The sequence below is a fragment of the Sciurus vulgaris genome (assembly GCF_902686455.1).
Source record: "Sciurus vulgaris genome assembly, chromosome: 8".
Classification (NCBI taxonomy): domain Eukaryota; kingdom Metazoa; phylum Chordata; class Mammalia; order Rodentia; family Sciuridae; genus Sciurus; species Sciurus vulgaris.
This window is the reverse complement of record NC_136468.1, coordinates 105,076,344-105,098,741: the sequence shown is the minus strand read 5'-3', so window position 1 is coordinate 105,098,741 and position 22,398 is coordinate 105,076,344. Positions and strand designations below refer to the sequence as shown.

Genomic DNA, 22,398 nt, shown 5'->3' with positions numbered 1-22,398 from the left:
CTATGGGGTCATGGTTGATCTCTGCACTGGGAGAGAGGCCTCCCTACCCAGCTCTGGTGTTACCCAGCCAGTTACCCTGCATCTGAGCCTTTCTGAGTTATGACTAACAGGAGCTGAGACTGTGGAAGTCTTGAAGCCCAGAGGGTACTCGGGACTTGGCCAGTTTGGGCAGCATAGAGAGAAGGCAAAAGCATAAAAGAAATCAGAGGAGAGATAGAGCATGTGTTGACACCACTCTAGGTCAGACTTGTATACAGTCTCCAGCAGAGTGTATCTGTTCCTCTCCAACACCAGTTGGGCATCCTAGAGCCCATGCCAATCCTGACACTGGCACGAGGCTTGTCACATCAGCCCTCACAAGTTAGGAACTTAGTCCCACAAACTGCTCCCACTCCAGATACCAGCCCCAGTCCCAGGGCTTTCTTCATTTCCAACTGATGAGGCTGTAAATTTGGAGGTTTTCATGATAACTTCAGCTTCAGTGGTTAGCTAGAATGATGGCAGAAGTCACTCGACTTATTATTAGACTTCTATCATAAAAGGTATAGATCAAGAACAATCAGATAAAGGGAGACACAGGGTGAGATCAAGAGGTGGGAAGATGCAGGAGAGTCTGTCCCCACAGGATTGGGGTGGGCCACCCTCCCTGCATATCAGCATGTTCCCAACCCAGAAGCTAGCCTGAGCTCAATGTCCAGATCTTTTATGGAGATTTCATTACAGGGGCATGTTTGATTCATTCATTGGCCATTGGTCATTCAAGCCATCTCCAGCCATTCTCTCCTCCCTGGAGGTCAAGGGTAGTGCTGGAATTTCCAACCCTCTTATTCTGTGGCTGGTCTTTCTAGTGACCATACTCCATCTGAAGCTGTGGAGGGGCCACTGAGAGTCAACTCTTTAGCAAAAGATCCTACCACCACTAAAAATGCTGTGGTGGAGACCACAATCTGGGATCCACTCTACAATGCCAGCTCTCAAACTTGACCACAACTCTACTGAATTGGAGTAGGTTTTTCATGCATCCCACATGATTCAGTGATCCACCAAATTTGAAAGTAGAGGCTTCAGTGGCCTTCAGTGCTCCGAAAGAGTAGAGCAGGGCCTGAACTGAATCAGACAGGCACTCCGTGGACTGTAGGTGGCAAACACCAAGCCAGATACTATGATATGATTATAAAAGCTTCTGGTCTTTGTCCCTCGTTCTTGACAAGAAGCTTCTAAAATCCTTTCCAAAATTAGTGTTTCCTAAACTCACTTGGCAATTCAAGTGGTCAGTTGGGTTTGCTAATTGGCTTTATTCAGGCAGAAACAAACTTTATAGGTATCTAAGACAGGAAGGAATTTTGCATCTTGGAGTGATCCCCCTCTACTTCCCAAAGAAGTTGGATTCCCACCCTACCACAGAAACTAAGTGATAGGAGTACTGAATTCCTTGATGTATACATATCAAAGAAAGTACATACAGTCACAAGATAAATGCTCTGGAGAAAGGAGAGGGGAATTCTCTCCCATTTTCAACTGGGAAAAGTTGTCTTTAAGTTCCACACCCTACCCTACCCTATGCTGGGAATTGAATCCAACGTGGTCTACACTAAGCTACCCCCTAGCCCTTACCTATGATCTTTAACTCATTTTGCCTTACAGACTCAAGCCCTGTTAAGACTCTACTTCAAGCAAACTAAGGACCTAGTCAGTGTTTCACTTCTGGATCTTGGGCCCCACAGTATGGAAGAAGAATGAAGTTTCCCAAGCAAGGGATAAGTGCTAATGGGGAGAGATGCTTTAGTGGAACTTTCTGGAGGCAGTGATCCGGCGCCTTTATGTGTGTGTGTAAGCTCGATCGCGCTGCAGGGACTGTGCCGGGTGAAGCTGGGCCTGACCACTTCTGAAATTAGACATAGGAGGTGGATTCAGTCACTCTACATGGGTCCATGGGAAATGGTCATAGCCCCACCAAGGCACTGAGCTCTGTGTCCACGCACTGCTGGCTCCTTTAAAAGAGGATGTTCTGATAATCACCCAGGATGTTGGCCATCAAGTGTTCCAGGAAGACTTGATGGGACCAAGCTGGTACCAAGCAGGCAGCTGGTGAGCCCATCGGAGCTTGGCACCTGACAGTTCCCTCTGGCTACAGGGAACTGAAGTTAGGCATAGGCGGTGAGACCAGAGTGGCCTGGCAGCTTCGAGGAACCACAAGAGCTAAGGGTGCTTCATCAGCCCAAGTTCCAGCCCCTCGGTGGGCACACCGTCCGCCTTCCCACACTGAGGAAACACGGTACTTAGGTACACTCTTTCGTTTGGACCTGCCTCAAACCAATCTTGGCTCTTTGACTTTTCTCCTCCCCTTTTCCCTACATTTCCCAACACTTACCCTCCACTACATTTCCCACTATGTTGCGTGTGTCCTCAGACCCCATCAGTAAACTCTAAAAGGGCGGTAGGCGTGGCTTCTAGCGGGGTGACTTCCAACTGGGCGACTTCCGGCGAATCACGTTTCCGGTGGCGCTCCTAGTGACGTAGTGAACGCGCCTTGCCTCATGGGCCTGGGGACAGTACGGGCGGTGGATGGAGGTCAGCGAGAGTATTCGCGGCGTAGGTCTCGCGCCATGGGAAGAAAGGGCTGCTGGGCGTGGGTACTGAAGGCTTGAATGTAGAGGTCTGGTGGGCCTGGAGGGGGTGAGGGCGGCGACCTCGGAGAGGGGACCGGTAGGGGAGCTATACGCGGTGGGCCCGAGGGAAGGCCGAGCGGGCGTACTGGGATCCTGGGGACCCGGGAGAGGGAGCCGGCGGGGGCACTGCATGCAGTGGGCTCGCCTGCTGCCTGCTCGGCACCAGCTGGAGAGTGCGCATGCGTCCCCTCTGCCTGTGGCGTCCACGAGGTCGGGCCTGGAAGGCGCTGCCTACATTGACCCTTGGTGTCGCCAACGAGTCGATTTTCGTATACCTATATTTGAGGAGCAGACTTCCGAGTTGATTTGCCTAAGCCTAAAGGCGGCTTTTCCAAACATTTTTTAGAATTATCTTAAAAATTGGAAAGATTTTCCAGCGCCACCCCACAGTGCCTGGGTTCAAGAAGTGGTAAGTGTGGGGCTTGGAGACGCTCTTCCCTGAGCCTCATATTTTTTTTTCCCTCATGCACTGTTAAGCTAAGCATTTTTTTTTTTTTTGAATTGTAGATAAACACATACCTTTATTTTTATGTGGTGCCGAGAATCGAATTCAGTGCCTCACACATGCTAGGCAAACACCTTACTACTAGAGCCACAACCCCAGCTCCTAAGCTAAGAATTTTACAGCTGCAATAATTGCTCCTGTGAAAATAAAATGTGCCAGCCATATACTAAATTCCAGGAAGTAGAAGAAGATAAAAGGTGCTTTCTGTTTGAGCAGAAGCAAGGTTCCTATTACATGACTTACCCAGGTCATTCAGGCACCATAGGGAGCAAAACTGACAGAATTGTTAAAAGTATAATAGGGATATGAAACGGGTTCTTGAAAGAAGTTAACATTTTGTGGGGCTTGAGAAAATGAAGTGTGTTCTTTGATGGACCCTATGAGGGGGGATAGCAAGCCTACAAGGTGGAATGAAAGTGCAAAGCCTGATTAGAATGGGGCCTTGGGTACTGGGGAGATGAGATAAAACTAAGAAGATAATTTGGGGCCATGTTATGATAATTTTTGTGATTGAGAAGTTTTGTTCTTGGAAGTTGAGGGAAGGGAACTCCAATTAAGTTACTGATAGCAGTTCCCCTGTGAGCAGTGAGTTTGGGGAAGCTCACTCTCTTGTCTGGATTGTTAAAATATATCCACAAAAGCTTTAGGAATGTGAGCTGAATATCCTGAGTTTCCAGGATCATTCTCTAAATCAGTAATTCTTAATCTTGGTAACTTTGGGGTGGCCAGGGGGATTAACACTCTCACAGCCTTACCTGTAGAGATTCCCAATCATGCTGTATTGGGCAAGACCTGGTAATCTGAATTGTTAACTACTCATAGGTGATTTAGAATCACAACCAGTACTGAAAACCTTACAGGCTTCTGAATTTTGATATTTGATGACACTCTGTACTGAAACAAAAGTCCTCTGAGGTGTTTACTTTGTATTATCTCAGAGCTGGGCATTGTGGCACATGCTTGTAATCCCAACTACTCAGAAGGCTGATGGAGGATCACAAGTTAAGACCATCTTGGGCAACTTAGCAAGACCCTAACTCAAAATCCAAAAAAAGGCTAAGGATTTAGCTCAGTAATAAAGTGCCCCTGGGGTTCAACCCCCAGTGCTGCAAAAAGTGAGAAAACTAATCTCACACATGTGAATAGTCCAAAAGGAGAAAGATTAAGGCTGGTTTTAGGGAGAGGGTAAGTTTGATTTCCTGTCATTTGTCATGTTTCTCCTGAGTTTGTGGGTCAGGATCTGCCACTATAGTACCTCCTTCTCTCTCTTTTCCTCAGAGCTTCAGAATCATTTGCTAGAAGTCTAGTCTCCTATACTCCCATGCCATAATGGCAGCCCGCCTGGTGAAGCAATGCACATGCCTCCTGAGAGAAGCTACTCGTTTATCCCCTGCTATGGCTCCAGTCAGTCAACTGAAACTGGCCAGGGTAGCCCATAAGACTTTGACCTTCTCAGCCACCTCACGCAGTTCCCACTCTCCAAGTTCCTTGACAGAACTAGTGGAAAGAGATCAAGTGTTCACTCCCTACCCAGAGCGCCAAGAAGTAGATCGGCTCATCGAGAAGGCCACCAGTCCACAGGAACTCTTAGAACTGGTTGGTGGTGATCAGAGTCTGCACCACAATCACGCGGCCCTCATACTTATCCGCCTATCTCGCCTGCTATCCGAGAAGCCAGAAGACAAGGCCTTGCTTATACAAGATGTCCGGTTTCAGCAACTTCTTCATCTGATCAGTAGTCAGGTGGGTACTAACATGTTGGTTGAGGGCTTAAATGGAGGAAGAGTAGCCCGAGGCACCCGTGATTGACAGGAGTCCCCCAGCATCTTGTGGTAGTTCTCTTTTTCTAGATTTCAAAGTACTTTTATGTGCTCTGCATTTGTCCTCATAAGAACCTCAGTAGATAAATATTTCTATCCTCATTTTACAGACAGGTAACCAAATACACAGTAACAAGTATAGGAGACAAACCTGATTCCCACTTCCATTCAGTGTCTGACTGCTGACTGGGCACTACTCTTGAAGCTGGAGGAGATGTAGTGTAACTAGTGGATGGTCACCAAAGCTTAAGCTGGGCATGGGCATAACCTAGCCACATTCATACTCTCAAAGGATGAGCAGGGAAGAGATGAGACCCATTTACATGATCCTCAGGAGCAGCAGTCTACTTCAGAAAACCAGTTTGTTCTCTGAATAAGGAAAGAACCCTTCACACAGTGCTTCCCTGGGCTCCACAGCAAAAAAGAAGTATAACCCCTGTCCTCTACAAACTGGCCCTTACTACCTAGTCTGGAAAGGAGGTACTCAGGCACTGAAACCATATGCCCAGTTGTCAGAGGTGATGAGGAAGTGGTTGTGCTGAATGTATATCAAGCTGACGGTTTTTAAATCAGTGTAATGCAATATGGTTTTTTCCATGAAGTAGAAAAGTATGGAAAATTCATAGTTTCTTAGAGCTTTTGTTTTAATTAAATATGTACCCTGTGCTTGCACCATGTGTACTGAGTTCGGGTACATATTTCTTGCTGAGCATGTAGTTCATAAGATTAATTTCAGTCCTTTCTTGTTCTATAATTCCAGTAGTTACTTATTGAATGTTTTGCACACACTTGATTGAAACAAGTCTTTTGACACAGACTAAACATTGGAACAAAATTTTAAGGCAGTAACAAAATGGACATAAAATGTTTGCACTGTAAATGGTGACAATGCTTGACTTTCAGAAAATTTTCCACAGGAAATCAGAAAGATACAGATACCTGGGCCTTGTGTGAGACTAGGATGAAGTACTTTGTTATCCTTCTCAACCCTTTAGGTTGCAGCTTTTCTGTTCCTAGCTTCCTAGCTTCCTGGCTTCCTTTAGTGTATGGTTTCTGTTACCCTTTCACAGGTGAAGAGATGGACTGAGGAGTTGATGTGGAGAAACTGAGCACAGGAAATGATAACCATACTTATTTTATCATCTGCCATCTTCCATGAGGATGAGGTCTGGGCCTCACTGACCTCATGACTCCTTAATTCTCTGAGACCTTGAGACATATTCCTTGCACCCGGTAGAGTTGGCCTCTTCAGAAATGAGGTGGGCACAAGCAACAGAGGCAGACTAGGGTACAGGTTCTAGACCTAGAACTACTCTGAGACTGGGGAGAAATGAAGACTAGACTTTACTTACCTGAACAGTGGGGCTGAAGATGAATACCTCATAGTATGTTGGCATCTCATACAGGACCATTTGGAAAAAGATGCCTGGCATTTAGAGGGATCCTGCTCTCTGTTGGTGATGGGGACAGCTTACCTGTCCCAGGAGACCTTGGCGTTTGGGAGTAGTCAGGGCTTAGTGGTTCCTGGGTTTTTGTTTAGTTTTTTATTATCCTAAGGCTTTCTTGTGAACATTCATGTTTCAGGGAATACCTGCCTCTGAAGTAATCCAGAGGCTCCCAGGCTTACATCACTGCAATTTAGGATCTGGGGTGGTGATGCACTTGAACCCTGTCCCTGTTCTTGTTCTTTAGGGTGTCATTTCTTCCACTTATTGCATTAATTAGTTTCATTCTTAAGGAACTTCATATCACCAGAAACTAGTGATTGCTTTGTTGGAGTGAAGTTTAAGGGTTGGAGCTTTTCAGATTCAAAATAACAGTCTTTTCCTGAAGAAAAGTCAGGGTATTTAATAGGTAAATGTTTGGCATTGTAAGTAAATGAATTGTTTACAAGACTGACATTAGAGTCTCAAGTGCTGCCTTTCTTTGCTATCAAGTCATACCATCAGACCCGCACTTTCTGATCTCAGTCTTGACGTGTTCTGCTTGCAGTTTGGGTCTGCAAGTCTGCACAACACTCAGCAGGGGAGGTGGAACGTGGACTCTATTGAAATCAGCCACATTAGGTCAGGTCTGTGTTAGGGAAACTTGAAGAATTCTCTTACACTCAGGAGTTCTTGCTTACAAGCAATAGCAACCTACCTAGCCACTTGAACAGAAATTCTTGATTTATTAGCTTCAGAATAGGTGCCAGGCCCTGTTAGAGCAGGACAGGTGCTGTTCTCTGAAGAGTTTTAGTAAATACCCCTGGAATGGGGTCACAATGGCAGCTACAGCCCAGATGCAGGATCTCTGGCATGCCACATGTGATTGCCTTTTTCCTTTCTCTGTCCAGATAGCCACAGTATGGCATGGGACTCTTGTGAAGCTGCTGCGGAGCTTGTACATTCTGGAGCTCCCCAAGACCTCCAAGGAACTGCAGTCAGTGGAGCAGGAGGTGCGCTGGCGCCTGCGGAGGCTCAAATACAAGCATCTGGCCTTCCTAGCTGAGTCCTGTGCCACCTCCATGCAGGAGCAGCATTCCCAAGAGCTGCTGGCTGAATTGCTAGTGCACCTGGAAAGGCGCTGGACAGAGATTGAAGATGGTCGCACAGTTGTGGCCATCATGATGAAGGCAGGGCACCTTTCAGAGTCATTGATGAACCGCCTGGAAGACAAGGTATGGAAATGAGAGTGTGCTGCACCTGGCCTGCCTCCCTGGAGGCTTTGGACTTGTGCACAGGGACAGGAGCCCTAGAATCTTCTGTTTAGAGTCTCAGACATCTCTCAAGGAAGGACCAGAGGGCTCCAAGAGCCTGTGGTTACTCTGTGACTACATTAATTCAGCAACAACCACCCACTTGCCCCTAATATAAGCCACTTCCTTTGTTTGCACCTGTATCTTTCTCCTATTTCTGCCACCTATATGATCTTGAAAGGCATGAGAGACAGTTCCAGAACTTAACACAGAGTTCCTGGGCCAGCCCCTGCACAGCAGCCCAGCTTGTGGTAGAACTCTCCCAGAGAGATACTGTGTCCCCACCCACTCTATCCTTGCAGTCAAGTCAAATTCAGCTCCCGTCTTCTCATGGTGGGGGCTGGCCCAGATGGCTGCTACAGCAAGTTCCGCTGTTCATGGGCCCTGTGTCCCCTGCCCTGGGACATGGGGATAAGTTTGGCTGCGGACATTATGTTCTGAGTCCAGGAGTCCCTGAGGCTGGGTGGAGGCAGGCCCTGCTTAGATGGGCCTGTGTTGAGTAGCTCAGGCCCAGTTGCTGTCTCACAGGGACTGCACTGGATGGGACCCCTGCCCCCAGCTCATCCCCGCCACCTCAGGCCATCAAGCTGACCCCTGCGCGACTGTGGTTGACAGTGCCTGGAGCTGGTGGAGCAGTTTGGCCCTGATGAGCTGCGGAAGGTGCTAGTGACACTGGCAGCTCAGAACCGGCGGTCGGTGCCCTTGCTGCGGGCCATCTCCTACCACTTGGTACAGAAGCCCCTCCCGCTGACGAAAGGCATGCTTCTGGACCTGGCCTATGCCTACGGTGAGGAGGGTGGGAGCCCTGGCAGGGAGATACCTGCAGCTTTGTCAAATTCAGTGCCTGTTGTACCCATGGTAGGCACTGGCCCAGAGGGCTGCTACAGAAACATTGTGACTCATGGGCCCTGTTCCCTTTGACTAGGCTCAGGGATAAATTTGATCACAGACAACAAATCCCTAGACCTCAAGTCTGAACTAGGGTTGCACAGTGGGTAGCTGCTGAATTCCCCCAGCTAAGCCTTGTGATCTACTATGTCTCAAAGGCAAACTCAGCTTCCACCAGACACAAGTGTCCCAGCGCCTGGCCGCTGACCTCCTGTCCCTCATGCCCAGCCTGACACCTGGTGAGGTAGCCCGCTGCGCCAAGTCCTTCGCCTTCCTCAAATGGCTCAACCTGCCCCTGTTTGAAGCCTTTGCCCAGGTGAGCCAGGACAGACTCTGGGGCCTCAAGTCTGACCCCAATTTGGGAACTGGCTCCATAGACCTCTTTTGAGAGACATTGTTTTAATCAGGGAAACAAAGCTTATCTGAAATAACGACGTTTATAGGTGGTAAATACAGATTTCTTTTCAGCATATTTGGAACTAGATGTGCAGTGATAAATAGATATATATATAGAGAGAGAGAGAGAGAGAGAGAGAGAGCGCTGTTTACTCTGTTGATTGTTGTTTGTGTCCATCTTGGGGCAGCAGTAGCAGGGAAAATGGAGAGCAAGGCTGAGAATCCTCAACTCTCCCCTAGTTACTAAGGGCCCCAAATGAAATTGCAAGGAAAGGTGGTGCCTGAACTGTGGGGCCTGCACTTTCATTTCTGTGCAGCCAGACTAAACCAAGTGTGCTGATGGAGTATTTCTAAAGCCACCATCAAGAAAGTAGTTTCTAGGGGTCCCTATTCTCTGAGGACAGCGGCTGATGGTTGGAGAAGTGTCAGGTCCTGTGTGAGTGGCTGGGAGTTCATGAGCCTGGGAAAGGGTCGTCCAGCTGCCTTTGGAGGGTTAGGAAGACAGCTGCTAGCAAGACTTCATCCTTTTCCTCTGCTGTCTCTGCATGGTTCAGCACATCTTGGACAGAGCCCAGAATGTCACCCTGCCTCACCTATGCAGCATGCTTCTGGCTTTTGCCCGTTTGAACTTCCACCCAGAAAAAGAGGATCTGTTCTTCAACCTGGTATGGGCTCCCACTCCCTATTCATTACCCTCTTGCTGCCACCTGCTAGCTGTTGGTTCTGAACTATTATTGTGTGAAAGGGAAGGGACCATGACCCCTGACACTGGGTGGCTGAATGGGGGTGTGGCATCCCAAGGACCTTTTGGGAATAGACACAAAATCTGATATTGTCCTGTGATGACTCCCTCACTCCTTTCCCAGTGTACCACTTTTCAGCACACTGCTGCTGATGGCTCAGGGGCTTCAGTAATTCTCTGCAGAGATTCTGAGAAGGCTTGGCACTGGAGTATTGGGGCAGGGGTTGCCCTGTGTGGACCACCATGCTAAGTGCACCAGCTATTATAAGGGACTTTTTAGGAAGACCTGAGACATCATAGAAACCATCAGACCAACTTTGACCCCAGGCTTCCTGGGGCACTGTTAGGGACTTGCATGATATGCTCTGGTACCTCTGGCCAGGATCCTGCTCTTGCTCCCAGTGGTCCTCCCTTGCTACAGTGTTATAGGTCAAGACAAGGTCATTGGCTACTGTCTGCTGTTGGATGTAGCAGTTTGTGGGCGAGGCCACCTTTCTCCACCACAACCTCTCTTCATCCAGGTACATGAGAGGCTAGACCCTGCACTCACAAGCCTGGAGCCAACCCTACAGGTGGACCTAGTGTGGGCACTCTGTGTGCTGCAGCAGGTGCGGGAGGTGGAGCTGCAAGCCGTCCTCCATCCTGGATTTCACACAAGATTTCTAGGTGAGATACTTCCCCATGCACCCCCAAACACACAGGCTGCCTTGGTTTGTCTACCTAGAGCGAGGTAAGAAATTTACAGTAAAGATGGGAGGAGGCCAGAGCACACCTTCAGGGCTTCTCCATCCATTCCCTGCAGGTGGCCCACAGACCTTAACTCCACTGGCCCCAATCCAGAGCATTAGGCCAAGGCTGGGTGGAGAGCCACTGCCTTCCCATCTGGGCCCTCTCCCAGCCTCCATATGTGTTCCTCTTGGCCCTCAACCTACCCACTTCTCACTCTCCTCATCCCCCAGAGGGCAAGTGTCTAAAGGACCAGAGCACCCTCCAGAAGCTGCTTCACATCAATGCCACTGCCCTGCTGGAGCACCCCGATTACAGGGGCCCCCTCCTGCCTGCTTCAGCCTTGGCCCCCAGGCCTTCTGCCCCTGACAAGAAGATGACCCCTTTGCAAAAAGAGCTACAGGAAACACTGACGGTGCTGCTGGGAAGCTCTGACCGGGGTTGCCTTGAGGTGGCTACGCGATATGGCTGGGTGCTGGGTAAGGACTCCCCTCAGCTGGCAAAGGGCTGATTCCACTCAACTCTTAGCAGTTAAAACCATTCTGACCCTTCTCGATGCTCTAAGGAGCAACCCAAAGAATTATAGTGCCCCCTACTCCCTGTCTCTACATTGTGGGGGTGGCCTCTGAGGCACAGATAATCCCAGCAGGCTCTCATCCACACTCCTTCCCAGATGCGGAGGTACTGTTGGATGCTGATGGCCAGTTTCTGCCCCTGAGGGACTTTGTTGCACCTCACCTTGTCCAGCCAGTTGGGAACCAGCCACTGCCCCTGGAGGCTAAGAGGTAGGTAGCCAGGAACCCCCATAAAGGCATCCACAGCTCTTGGGCTGTGTACACTGGTCTGTCTGGTTCCTCTGAGGAGCTGAAAGCAGCCCTTGTCAGCCACCCTTCCTCCTGCCAGGGTTGCTTTTCTACGCTGGGAATTTCCCAACTTCAACAGCCGAAGCAAGGACTTGCTAGGCCGCTTTGTCCTGGCCCGGCGCCATGTGCTGGCTGCAGGCTTCCTGGTAGTAGATGTGAGTATCTGTTGGGCATGTGGTCCCTTCTGTATAAGAATAGCCAACCTATAGCTAGAAGGACATTGACAGATACCTAGTCCCCTAACCTATCTCCCCTGTCCCTGCCAAGTCTTAGAAGCTGGAGCTTAGCCCCTAGGGTACATCTGGAATGCCCCAAAGCCTCCTGTTTTAGATTTGGACGTGGGCAGGGCTGGGCATCTCATTCACAGATGAGGAAGTGAAGCTCAGAGGGTCACACAACTGTTGAGAATCAGAGTGGTCACGGGAGCTGCTGCTCTTCCTCTCTTGTCAGGGTTGGTTCTCAAAAAAGGTAAGACCCACAGACTTCTCCAGTGCTATTACTATGTGACTACATGGAGTTCCACTGAACTCAGAGCAGAAAAACAAGGGCCTAGGGCCTGGCTCGAGCACAGAAAGACCTTGGCCTAAGCCAGAAGATGCTGACTCTCCTATAAAGGACCAGAGAGTAAATGCATGCTTTTAAGGACTGCCTAAGGATTCTATCATGTTTTCTTCTTTGGACTGGTCCTTTGGTTGTTTAAACAACCCTTAAAAATTTGGAAACTCCCCTGGAACCTCTCTGTCTACACCTGTAGCTCCTTAGCTTCTTCTCTGAGGCCTTGGGGGTTGAAGGGTGTGTGTGCAGAGGTGTCAGTCACCAGTATTAACCAAAGGGTAAGTTGTCAGCATGAGGGCAGCAGGTGGAACCAAGAGACAGGTATGGTCCTTCCAGCCCTCATGACCTGTTCTTCCTGCTTCCCTCCAGGTCCCATACTATGAGTGGCTGGAACTCAAGTCTGAATGGCAGAAAGGTGCCTACCTCAAGGACAAGATGCGCAAAGCAGTAGCTGAGGAGCTGGCTAAGTGACCTGTCCCCTTCAGTCTGGACTACATGCCCACAGGCTGACTACCCAGAGGCCCAGCAGTGAAATGCTGGGTGGGCAAGAACTGGCACACTTGAGGATGAACTGTCTCAGTATAGAACTTTTGCCAGAGTTGGGGAGTGGCCTGCAGGTCCTCTCATGGCTAATAAATCTTTCAATTTGGTGTTCAGAACCAGGTGGCTTCCCAAGCTTTGTCACTCTCCTCCCCTCTGCTACACATCTGCATTGGAAGGCAAGAAATGGCTCTTTGGGGCTTGGCATGGAACCCAGCAAATGAGGGCTGACTTGAAGGACAGAAAACCTGGGGCTCAGACCTGAGATGTCTTTTCCTGCTGCCTTCCCCAGCTTCTTTCTGGGGATCCTTACTGTAGTGTGTGTACATCCACATGTGTCAACTCATTATTGCTGGGAGGCCTGTGACCAACCCCTGCAAACAGTCCTAGAATTCTGAATTTCCAGGGTTGAGAAGCTTCTCAGGGAAGTCATTTGAGTTTCTGGTGCAGAGCAGGGCTTTTGACCCAGCCTGACTACTCAATCACTGTCCTGGGAGGCTCCCTCCCATCCCTTGTTGCACACTTTGGTAAGTGGAAGGTCCTTGATGGCCTCTGGTGACGTGGTATGAGGGCTGGGTAGATACATGGGAGGCCCTGACTGGAGCCTTGTGCTGCTACCTTGGAAACCATCTTCCCAAATGGGGTCCTGAGGCAGCCTCACTGCTGCTGCTGAGAAGCAGCAGGGTGTGTACCTTCCAAGCTCTGTCAGAAACTCTCATTGACAGAGCCTACCTGAAAGGGGGTGTGGTTGCTGTGGATCTCTCCCAGCCATTGGTGAACCTTCTCACGACTGCTCCCCATGCCAACCCATTCGCTCAAAGGAGTTTAATTCCTCCTCTGAAGCCTGTCATCCCTCCAAGCATTAGGATCATTTTGGGTCAGATAACACTGGTCGTTTGCAGGTCCAGGTGTGCAGAACACAGTTTCTTGCCTTGCATGGACTCAGTTACACAAAGGAGTGATCCCTGGCCCAGTAGGAAAGGGATAAGCAGCTGGAGCTGGCATTCTGAGGGAGGAGGGAAAAGCATTCCAAAGCGGAGCAACAGTGTGGACAAGTGCCTGGTCTTAGAGGGGACACACAATGTGTACAGCGCTAAGGCCAACTAGCTGGAGCACCCAACTCTGGGAGAGCCTGAGTGCATCCAAGGAAATAAATATTTGTCCTGCTCACCACTTGGGGCCACTGGTTTTTATTTTGAGGTAACAGGGGGCACCATGTAGTTGTTAGGAAACAAGTGGTTCCCTCCCTCAATTGTAGAACTAGATGACAAAGTTCTACTGCAATACTGATGTAAGCGGAAGTCAGCCTAGACATTCTCATCACATTGCCCACAAGATACCTCTTGTTCTCATCACATTGCCCATAGGATACCTCTTGTTCTCAACCATCTGCAACCATGAACCTTTGTTACTACTGTTTTGTCATCCTAAGAATACTACCCTAAAGAGGATCACACAATTTGGACTTTTTAGATTCAGAGAAATTAAATTCTTGAGATTTCATTAAGATCATTGAATGTGCTAATAGCTCATTCCTTTGTGTTCCTTAGAGCTGTGTAGTTCTTGATCCCATTAAAAGACACCTTGACTGTTTCTATTTTGGGTCTTTACTGATAAAATTGAACATAAAATCTAGGTTCAGGTTTTTGTGTTTTTGTTAATTTAGGGTAAACATGCTAGGAGTATAACTCTTAGGTCATTTCATACAGAACTATGAATAGCTATTTTCTGGAGTGTCTGTATCATTTTACATTTCAGTCAACAGTGTGTGGGACATCCACATTCCGCCCAGTATTTGCTGGTATCGCTAGTTTTTTTTGTTTTTTTTAAGTAATTTGTCCAGGTGTGTAGTGATTATAATGGTTTTAAGATGCATTTTCCTAAGTGACTAGTGATCTTAACATTTTTTTCACCTCTGATAAATTGACAATAGATGTTTATTTGCCATTTGTCTATCATCTGTGAAATGTCTCCACGTCTTTTGTCTGTGGAGTGATAGCTTTTTCATGAGTAAATTTTGAGGGTGTTTTATATATTCTAGATCCTAATCCTTTGTTGGATATATGATCTGCAAATATTTTCTCCCAGTCTGCTTTTTGGTTGTTTTTACCAGAATTTTAACCCACTGAATGAATCACATCCCCAGCCCCTTATTTTATTTTGAGACAGGGTCTTGCTAGGTTGCTTACAGCCTCACTAACCACTGGAGTTACAGGTATGCACGATCATGCCTGATTGGAGACAGGATCATGCTAAATTTCCCAGGATGATCTCAAACTTGCAATCCTCCTGCCTTAGCCTCCCAAGTAGCTAGGATTACAGGCATGCACACTACACTCAACTTAACCAGATCTTTTGCAGAGCATAAGTTTTTAAATTTTCAGGGAGTTCAATTGTCAGTGTTTGCTTTTCATGGGACCTGACTACTCCTAGGTCCTAGAAACTCAATTATTTTCCTATGAGTATTAACAGATTAACATTTACACATAATTCCATGATCCATTTTGAGGATATGTTAAAGTTTTCTTCAAATGGAGAAACTTATTTGCACAATTTTTGTGAGACTTAAATTGAGGATTTTTTGTAACCTCTAGATTCCCAACTGCTCCAGAACCATTTCTTGAAAAAGCCATCCTAAACCAGTCGTGGTGTATAGCTGTAATCACAGCAGCTTGGTGGGGCTGAGTCAGGAGGATCACAAGTTTGAAGCCAATGTAGACAATTTGCAAGATCCTGTGTCAAAATAAAAATTAGGGAAGAACTGGGAATGTATGTAGCTTGCCTAGCATGTGCAATCCCTGAGTTCAACCCCTAGTACCACAAATAATAGGAAAAAAAAGACAAGATTATCCTCTCCCACTGACTTGTTTTTTCACTTCAAAAAGTCAACTGGGGGACACAGCTCTGGGGCCCCTTCTCTTTGGAGAAATATAACTTGCTTTCTATGCTTGGGGTGGGGGGGTGTGGAGGCAATCGGGACCAGGCACGTGGTGCACACCTGTAATCCCAGCAACTAGGAAGGCAAAGGCAAAAGGATTTCAAGTTCAAGAGGATTTCAGACTCAGAGATTCGGGCAGACCTTGTTTCAAGGTAAAAAATAAGAATGGAGGAAGAAATTCAGTGGTAGAGTGCCCCTGGGCTCAATCCTCAGTACAGGGTGAGTGGGGAGCCAATAAGTCAATTGGGCATATTTATATGTGTTTATTGCTGAGTTTTTATGCTCTTGATCTGTGTTACTTGAATCATCACATGTTCTTGATTACTGTAACTATAAAATAGACCTTAAATTGAGTAGAGTGAGCCCTCCTACTTTTTTTTTTAAAGATTGTTTTAGCCATTCTAGTTCCTTAGCCTTGCCATCAAGTTTTTGTTCTGTTTTGCAGTGCTGGGGATCAAACTCAAGGCCTTGCTCGTGCTAGACAAGTGCTCTGCCACCAAGCCATATCCCCAAACCCAATCCTTCAAGTTTTTGAATAAGTTTGTCTATGTCTTAAAATAACAGGTACTATAATGGGATTTTAATAGGAATTGCATTAAACCTATAGATCGATTTGGGGAGACTCAACATCTTTACTGTTGAACATCCTATGTCTTTTTAATTAGGTCTAATTCACTTTATCGATATTATGTAGTTTTTGTTTTGTTAAATGTATACCTAAGCCTGGTATGGTGGTGGGGCATGCCTGTAGTGCCTGTGATGGGAGTCTAAGGCAAGAGGATACCAAGTTCAGAAACAGTCTCAACAACTTAAGTCTCAAGATAAAAAATAGAAAGGGCTGGGGATATAGCTCAGTGGTAAAGCACTCCAGTACAATCCCCAGTACAAAAAAAAAAAAAAAAAAAAAAACTTAATTATTGCATGTTTTTTACAGTAATTGTAAATGCTATTGTGTTCTTATTTATTTGTTCTTAATGTTCATTGTTAGTATAGAAATCAGGTTGATTTTTATGTGAACTTCATTTTATGAATTTTTGGTTTTGGTGCTGGGGATCTCAGGCCCTCCTATGTGCTAGGTAATTTCTCTATCTCTGAGCTATATCCCAGTCCTATGCATTTTTTATTTTCTTAGATTCCCTGTATATAAAGTCATATCCTCTGCAAAAAAGGATATTATGCTTTCTATATGCCTTTTATTTTTTGCAGCTTTATTATATAATATTTGGTGGTTACTAAATTATATAATAATGATGTTAAGTATTAGTGATTAATGTTAAAATTCACTTACCTACTTCAAATGAATGTCAATGTTTTTTTAGTCTCTTCACAAGTATGTACAACTCTTACCACAATCAATTTTGAACATTTTCATCACTTCATAAAGAAACTGAGTACCTTTTATGTCACTTCCCTATGCTCTCACCTGCTACCCACAGCCTTAAGCCAACACTGATCTTTCTGACCCTAGATTTCCCTCCTGTGAACTTTCATATGAAAGGAATCATACAGGATGTGGTATTTTGTGACTTACTTCTTTCATATAGCATAATGTTTATTTACATAGTTTTGTGTTTTAACTTATAGCATTCATTCCTTTTATAATCAAATAATATTCCATTTATAGTTTTTGCAGTTAGCCCTTTTTATCTGTGGGTTCTGCATCTGTAGATTCAACTAACCATACACTGAATTAGAAGAAAAACATTGCACTTGTACTGAACACATGTAGACATTTTTCTTGTCATTATTTATTCCCTAAGCAACAGCATAACAATTATTTACATACATTAGTTTTGTATTAGATGTTACAAGTTATCAAGAGATGATTTAAAGTATATGGGAGGATGTAACATAGGTTATATGCAAATATTGCCATTTTAAGCAAGGGACATGAGCATTCAAAAATGTGGTATCCGTGGTCCTGGAACCAATCCCCTGAAGATACAAAGGGACAACTGTACCACATATTGCTTATCCATTCATCCACTGATGGACATTTGGATTGTTTCCACCTTTTGATGCTGTAAATATTTGTATGCAAGTTTGCATGTGGGTATGTTTTCCTTTTTACTGCAGATATACTTAGGAGTGGAATTGTTGGGTCTTATGGGAACTATGTATAATCTTTTGAGGAACTGCCAATCTGTTCTCTGAAGCAGGAGCACCCATTTTACAGTATATGAGATTCCAGTATCTCCACAGTCTCAGTACTTGTAACCTGTAACCTGACTTTATTCTAGCCATGTTCATTTGATTTTTATGTCCCTGATAACTAATAGTACACATCTTTTCATCTGCTTATTGTTCATTTGCACATTTTTTTTTGAGAAATACCTATTCAAGTTCTTTTCCTTTTTTTTTGGTTACAGGGATAGAATTCAAGGGCACTCAACCACTGAGCCACATCCCCAGCCCTATTTTGTGCTTTATTTAGAGACAGTGTCTCACTGAGTTGCTTATCGCCTCACTTTTGCTGAGGCTGGCTTTGAACTCTTGAATCCTCCTGCCTCAATCTCTCAAGCTTCCGGGATTACAGGCATGCCCCACCGCGCCCAGTTCCTTTTCCCATTTTTAAAGTTAGTCTTTTAGTTTTTAATTGTTAAGTTCTTATCAAATATATGAATTCTAGATGATTGTTGTGGTGCACACCTATGAATCCCAATGACTCTGGAGGCTAAGGTGGAAGGATTGAAGGAGTTAAAATTTAAGTGCCCATAATTAAAGCACAGAATCTGTAGTCTAGCAAATGAACTTAGGAAAAGAAACAAAGAGGGACAGGCTTGAGGCCTGAACATACCTAAACAAGCCTAAAATAAGACTGCCAAATCATCAAAAACTAACTGGCCATGGAGGATAAACAATCTCCACAAGGCCGTGGACCATCTGGTGTCACCCACTTTCCCCCTTCTTCCCTTTTCTTTAAGGTTAACTTGACCGCCTGCTAACCAAAATAAACTGCCCTACCATATTGCTGGAATGTCAATTTGCACGTACTACTTGCTGATGTAATCAATGTAGTCATGTGCCCGCTTATGTTTGAATCAGCCAATTATGTGTACCCGCGCCAAACTCCCTAACTTTTCCTATATAAACCCCTGATTTCTGAGCCTCGTGGTCAACTCCTCTATCTCCTGTGTGAGATACGTGTTGGCCCAGAGCTCCGTTATTAAAGTGCCTCGTGCTTTTGCATCAAGCCGGTCTCTCGTGTTTCCTAGAGCGCGCCATCCTGAGACTCGAGTAAGGGTCTTCCTTTTGGGGGGTCCTACAGGATCACAAGTTCAAGGTCAACCTTAGCAACTTAGCAAGGCCCTAAACAACTTGGCGAGATCCTGTCTCAAAATAAATAAAATGACTGGGTGCGGTGGCACACTTCTGTAATCCCAGCAGCTCAGGAAGCTGAGGCAGGAGGATCACAAATTCAAAGTCAGTCAGCAATTTAGTGAGGCTCTAAGCAACTTAGTGAGATCCTGTCTCACAGAAAAAAATAAAAAGGGCTGGCAAATGTGGCTCAGTGGTTGAATGTCCCTGAGTTCAATCCCTAGTACCAAAAAATAAAAATAAAAAATAAATAAATAAAAAGGGCTGGGTATGTGACTTGGTGGTAAAGCACACGTGGGTTAAATCCCCAGTGCTCTGTGTATGTGTGTGTGTGTGTGTATGTGTATGTGTGTGTGTGTGTGTGTGTGTGTGTATGAATATATATATATGAATATGTATATGAATTCCAGATATTTTCTCCCATTCTGTGAGTTCATAATTTTCACAAATGATAAGTTTCATAAATGATACACTTTGAGACACAAAAGTTTTGATTTTTGTCATTTTGTATTATTTTCATTTGGTTGGGTATTTGTTATTTTTATTGTCCTTCTTGTTGTTGCCAAGGCTGAAACCAGAGCCTATGCATACTAGGCAAGTACTCAGTCATTGAGCTATATCGCCAAACCCCAACAGTTTTAAATTTTGAAATAGTCCAACTTTTCTTTTAGGTTGCTTGTACTTTGTCATTTATAAGAATCCTTTAGTGAATCCAAAGTCACGAATACTTACCCTTATGTTTTCTTCTAAGAGTTTCATAATTTTCACTCTTGTCTTTTGCTCTTTGTTCATTTTGAATTAATTTTATATATGGTCAAAGTGTCAACTTCATTCTTTTGCATGAAAGTATCTAGTCCCAGCACCATTTGTTGTTATTCTTTCCCTTGCTGAATGGTCTTAGCACCCTTGTCAAAAGTCGGTTGACTACGGATATATAAGTTTATTTCTGGAATATCAGTTTTCTTCCATTGATCTATATATCCTCTTGCCAGTGGTACACTGTCTCTTGATTACTACTGTTTTGTAGTTATATTTTGAATTTTTTTCCAGCATTGTTTTGGTTCTTCTGGGTCCCTTACAATCCCATGTGAACCTTTGAATGAGCTTGTCAGTTTGTACACAGAAGTTAGTTGGAATTCTGATAAGGATTGTGTTGAATCTGTCTTCGGTATTGTTACCATATTAACAATGTTAAATCTTTTGAGTCATGAACGTGGGATATTTTCCCATTTATCTACATAGTCTTTAATTTTTTCAACAGTTTTGAAGTTTCCAGAGTATACATTTTGAACTACTTTTGTTAAATTTATTCCTAAGTATTTTATGCTTTTTTTTTTTTTTTTTCTTTTGTGCCAGGAATTGAACCCAGGGCCTTGTACATGCTAGGCAAGCACTCTACCAACTGAGCCATATCCCCAGCCCCTATGCTTTTTATCTTTTTGTTTTGGCTTGGTTTTTTTGCATTGCTAGGGATCAAACCCAGGACTTCATGCATTTATTTTATAATGCTGTCGCAAATGGAATTGTTTTCTTATTTCAATTTTGGATTTCTCAACGCAAGTTTGTATACAGTATAATTTATTTTTGCATATTGGTCCTGAATCTCACAACCTCAATGAACTTATTAGGATGTGTCTGTTTGTGGATCTATTTGCAAATATCCTACTTTGAGTTCATTTTTTCTCTGTTCTTCAGTTGTGTTTTGTTTTGTGGTTGTTTTCAGTATAGGAGATTAAACCCAGGGGAACTCTATCACTGAGCTACATCCCTAGCTTTTTTATTTTTGAAACAGGGTCTCACTAAGTTGCCGAGGCTGGCCTCAAACTTGGAATCCTTCTGTCCCAGCCTTCCAGGTATCTGGGAGTTCACTAATTCTTTCTTCTATAAGTTGATAGCAACTCTAGTGAATTTTTCATTTCAGATAGTGTACTTTTCTGCTCCCTAATTTCCATTTGTTTACAATTTTTTTTTATTTTGGTATTTTCTACTTGATGCAACATAATCATCCTCTCTCTCTCTCTCTCTCTCTCTCTCTCTCTCTCTCCCCCTGCCCCCCCCCCCTTTTTTTTGTACCAGGGGTTGAACCCAGGGGCACCACTGAACCAAATCCCCACCTCTTTTTATTTTTTTACTTTGAGACAGGGTCTCACTAAGTTGCTTAGGGTCTCACTAAAATGCGGAGGCTGGCTTTGAATTTGTGATCATCCTGCCTCAATCTCCTGAGCTGCTGGGATTACAGGCATGCACCATTGCACCTGGCTCTCTAATTATGTGGCTAGTTTGAAATATTTTTCTGTTAAGTCACCATCTAGTTGCTCTCACAGTTTCTGTTGCCTACCTTCTTTTCTGGAAAACAGATTCTGTTTTCCTGTTTCTTTGTGCGTCTAGTAAAATTTTTGTCGGAAAGTGGACATTTTAGCATCTCTGGGTATGGTTCCAACCCCTTTCTCCTCTGGGGCTTCCGTGCCCCCTATTCGTCTCTCTGCCTCCCTTCCTCTTTCAGGCCTAGGGGTAGAAAGCAGGGGCACTTTACCACTGATCTACATCCCCAGTCCTATTTTTTTTTTTTTAATGTTTTTGTTGTGAAATGGTCTCACTAAGTTGGCTAGGCTGGCCTCAAACTTGGTATTCTCCTGCTTCAGCTTGGCAGTTACTGGGATTACAGGCATACATCACCACATCTAGCCCTCTATTGCTATCTGCTTATTTATTTAGTGACTAGTTAGGTTATTTTTAATTCTATCCCCACTCCCCCATTTTAAGCCTCTGATACTCCTCCTCAGGGAGGTACAGCTTTGTATATGCCCACAGTCACCCTGGGATGACGGGTGCTGGTAGGGTTCTCTTCCTCTTTCTCTGACCACACCCAGCTATTAAAACTCCACTAATTGCCACTGACACACAGCACTGATTAATGCTTTCAACAATCCTCTAAGGCCTAAATTCTTCTACAAGCTAATCCACCTTGTTTTGTTGGATGGGATAGTTTCTGAGGTCAGTGTTTGATATTTTGTCTAACCCTAGGGCACTCAGTTGTCTTACTCCTCAATTTTCTCCTGCAAACTAGCCACCTGTAGTCCAGGCTGTTTTCACTAGGTCCACAAATCACCTCTCAATTGCTTTTCACCACAACATCCACTCCTCCACTTTTGTTTTTGTTTTTGTTTTTGTTTGGTGGGGATGGGGTAGGGATAGAATTAAAAATAACCTAACTAGTCACTAAATAAATAAGCAGATAGCATTTGTATTTGGTTTAGAGACAGGGTCTCACTGAGTTGCTTAGTGCCTCACTTTTGCTGAGGTTGGCTTTGAACTCAAGATCCTCCTACCTCAGCCTCCCAAGTTGCTGGGATTACAGGTGTGGCTCTCCGCCACTGCACTTGAGAGTGCTTCCCCATCCTCTGTTACAAGTGAAGTCAGTTCATTTGGGAAGAGATCAGGGGCTGTCGCACAATCTGCTTCTCTTCCCCAGACAGAATCTCTGAGCTCAATGGCCAGCTTCTGCATAGACACCTACTGGCATGGGAGAGAGGGGCTGTAAGGACCCCAGTATTCTCAGTACACCATGCCAATAGTACAGCCTCCCTCCAACAATCGGGAGCTAAGTGGAAAAAGGGATCCCCCACCTGGACCACACTCACCCTGGACTAAGTGCACAAGACAAGAAACACTGACGTTCTTGCAAGAGGAAAGTCCTCCAG

General features: G+C 45.2%; 1 protein-coding gene across 7 annotated transcripts; it reads left to right on the top strand.

Annotated features, from left to right (window-relative positions):
- The first annotated feature begins 2,498 nt into the window (after positions 1–2,498).
- TBRG4 (transforming growth factor beta regulator 4) lies at positions 2,499–12,560 on the top strand. Of its 7 annotated transcripts, none has more exons than XM_079150596.1 (12): positions 2,539–2,656; positions 3,016–3,078; positions 4,453–4,917; positions 7,330–7,653; positions 8,347–8,518; positions 8,778–8,935; positions 9,570–9,680; positions 10,279–10,423; positions 10,717–10,962; positions 11,157–11,268; positions 11,387–11,501; positions 12,271–12,560. In XM_079150596.1, exons 3-12 carry the CDS (start codon positions 4,504–4,506, stop codon positions 12,370–12,372), a joined length of 1,899 nt encoding a protein of 632 aa, XP_079006722.1. In that variant the 5' UTR covers positions 2,539–2,656; positions 3,016–3,078; positions 4,453–4,503; the 3' UTR covers positions 12,373–12,560. The 7 variants fall into 7 exon arrangements, with proteins under 7 accessions (XP_079006725.1, XP_079006723.1, XP_079006721.1 ...); XM_079150600.1 differs by having other exon boundaries at positions 2,551–2,633; positions 4,659–4,917; XM_079150599.1 differs by lacking the exon at positions 3,016–3,078 and having other exon boundaries at positions 2,499–2,571.
- The last annotated feature ends 9,838 nt before the right edge of the window (positions 12,561–22,398 follow it).

Excerpts from the sequence above, each read along its gene's own strand:
- TBRG4 (XM_079150599.1), top strand. The coding sequence starts at position 4,504 with ATGGCAGCCCGCCTGGTGAAGCAATGCACATGCCTCCTGAGAGAAGCT. Across the intron at positions 4,918-7,329 it reads TTCATCTGATCAGTAGTCAG|ATAGCCACAGTATGGCATGG; the intron begins GTGGGTACTAAC and ends TTCTCTGTCCAG. Across the intron at positions 7,654-8,346 it reads TGAACCGCCTGGAAGACAAG|TGCCTGGAGCTGGTGGAGCA; the intron begins GTATGGAAATGA and ends TGTGGTTGACAG.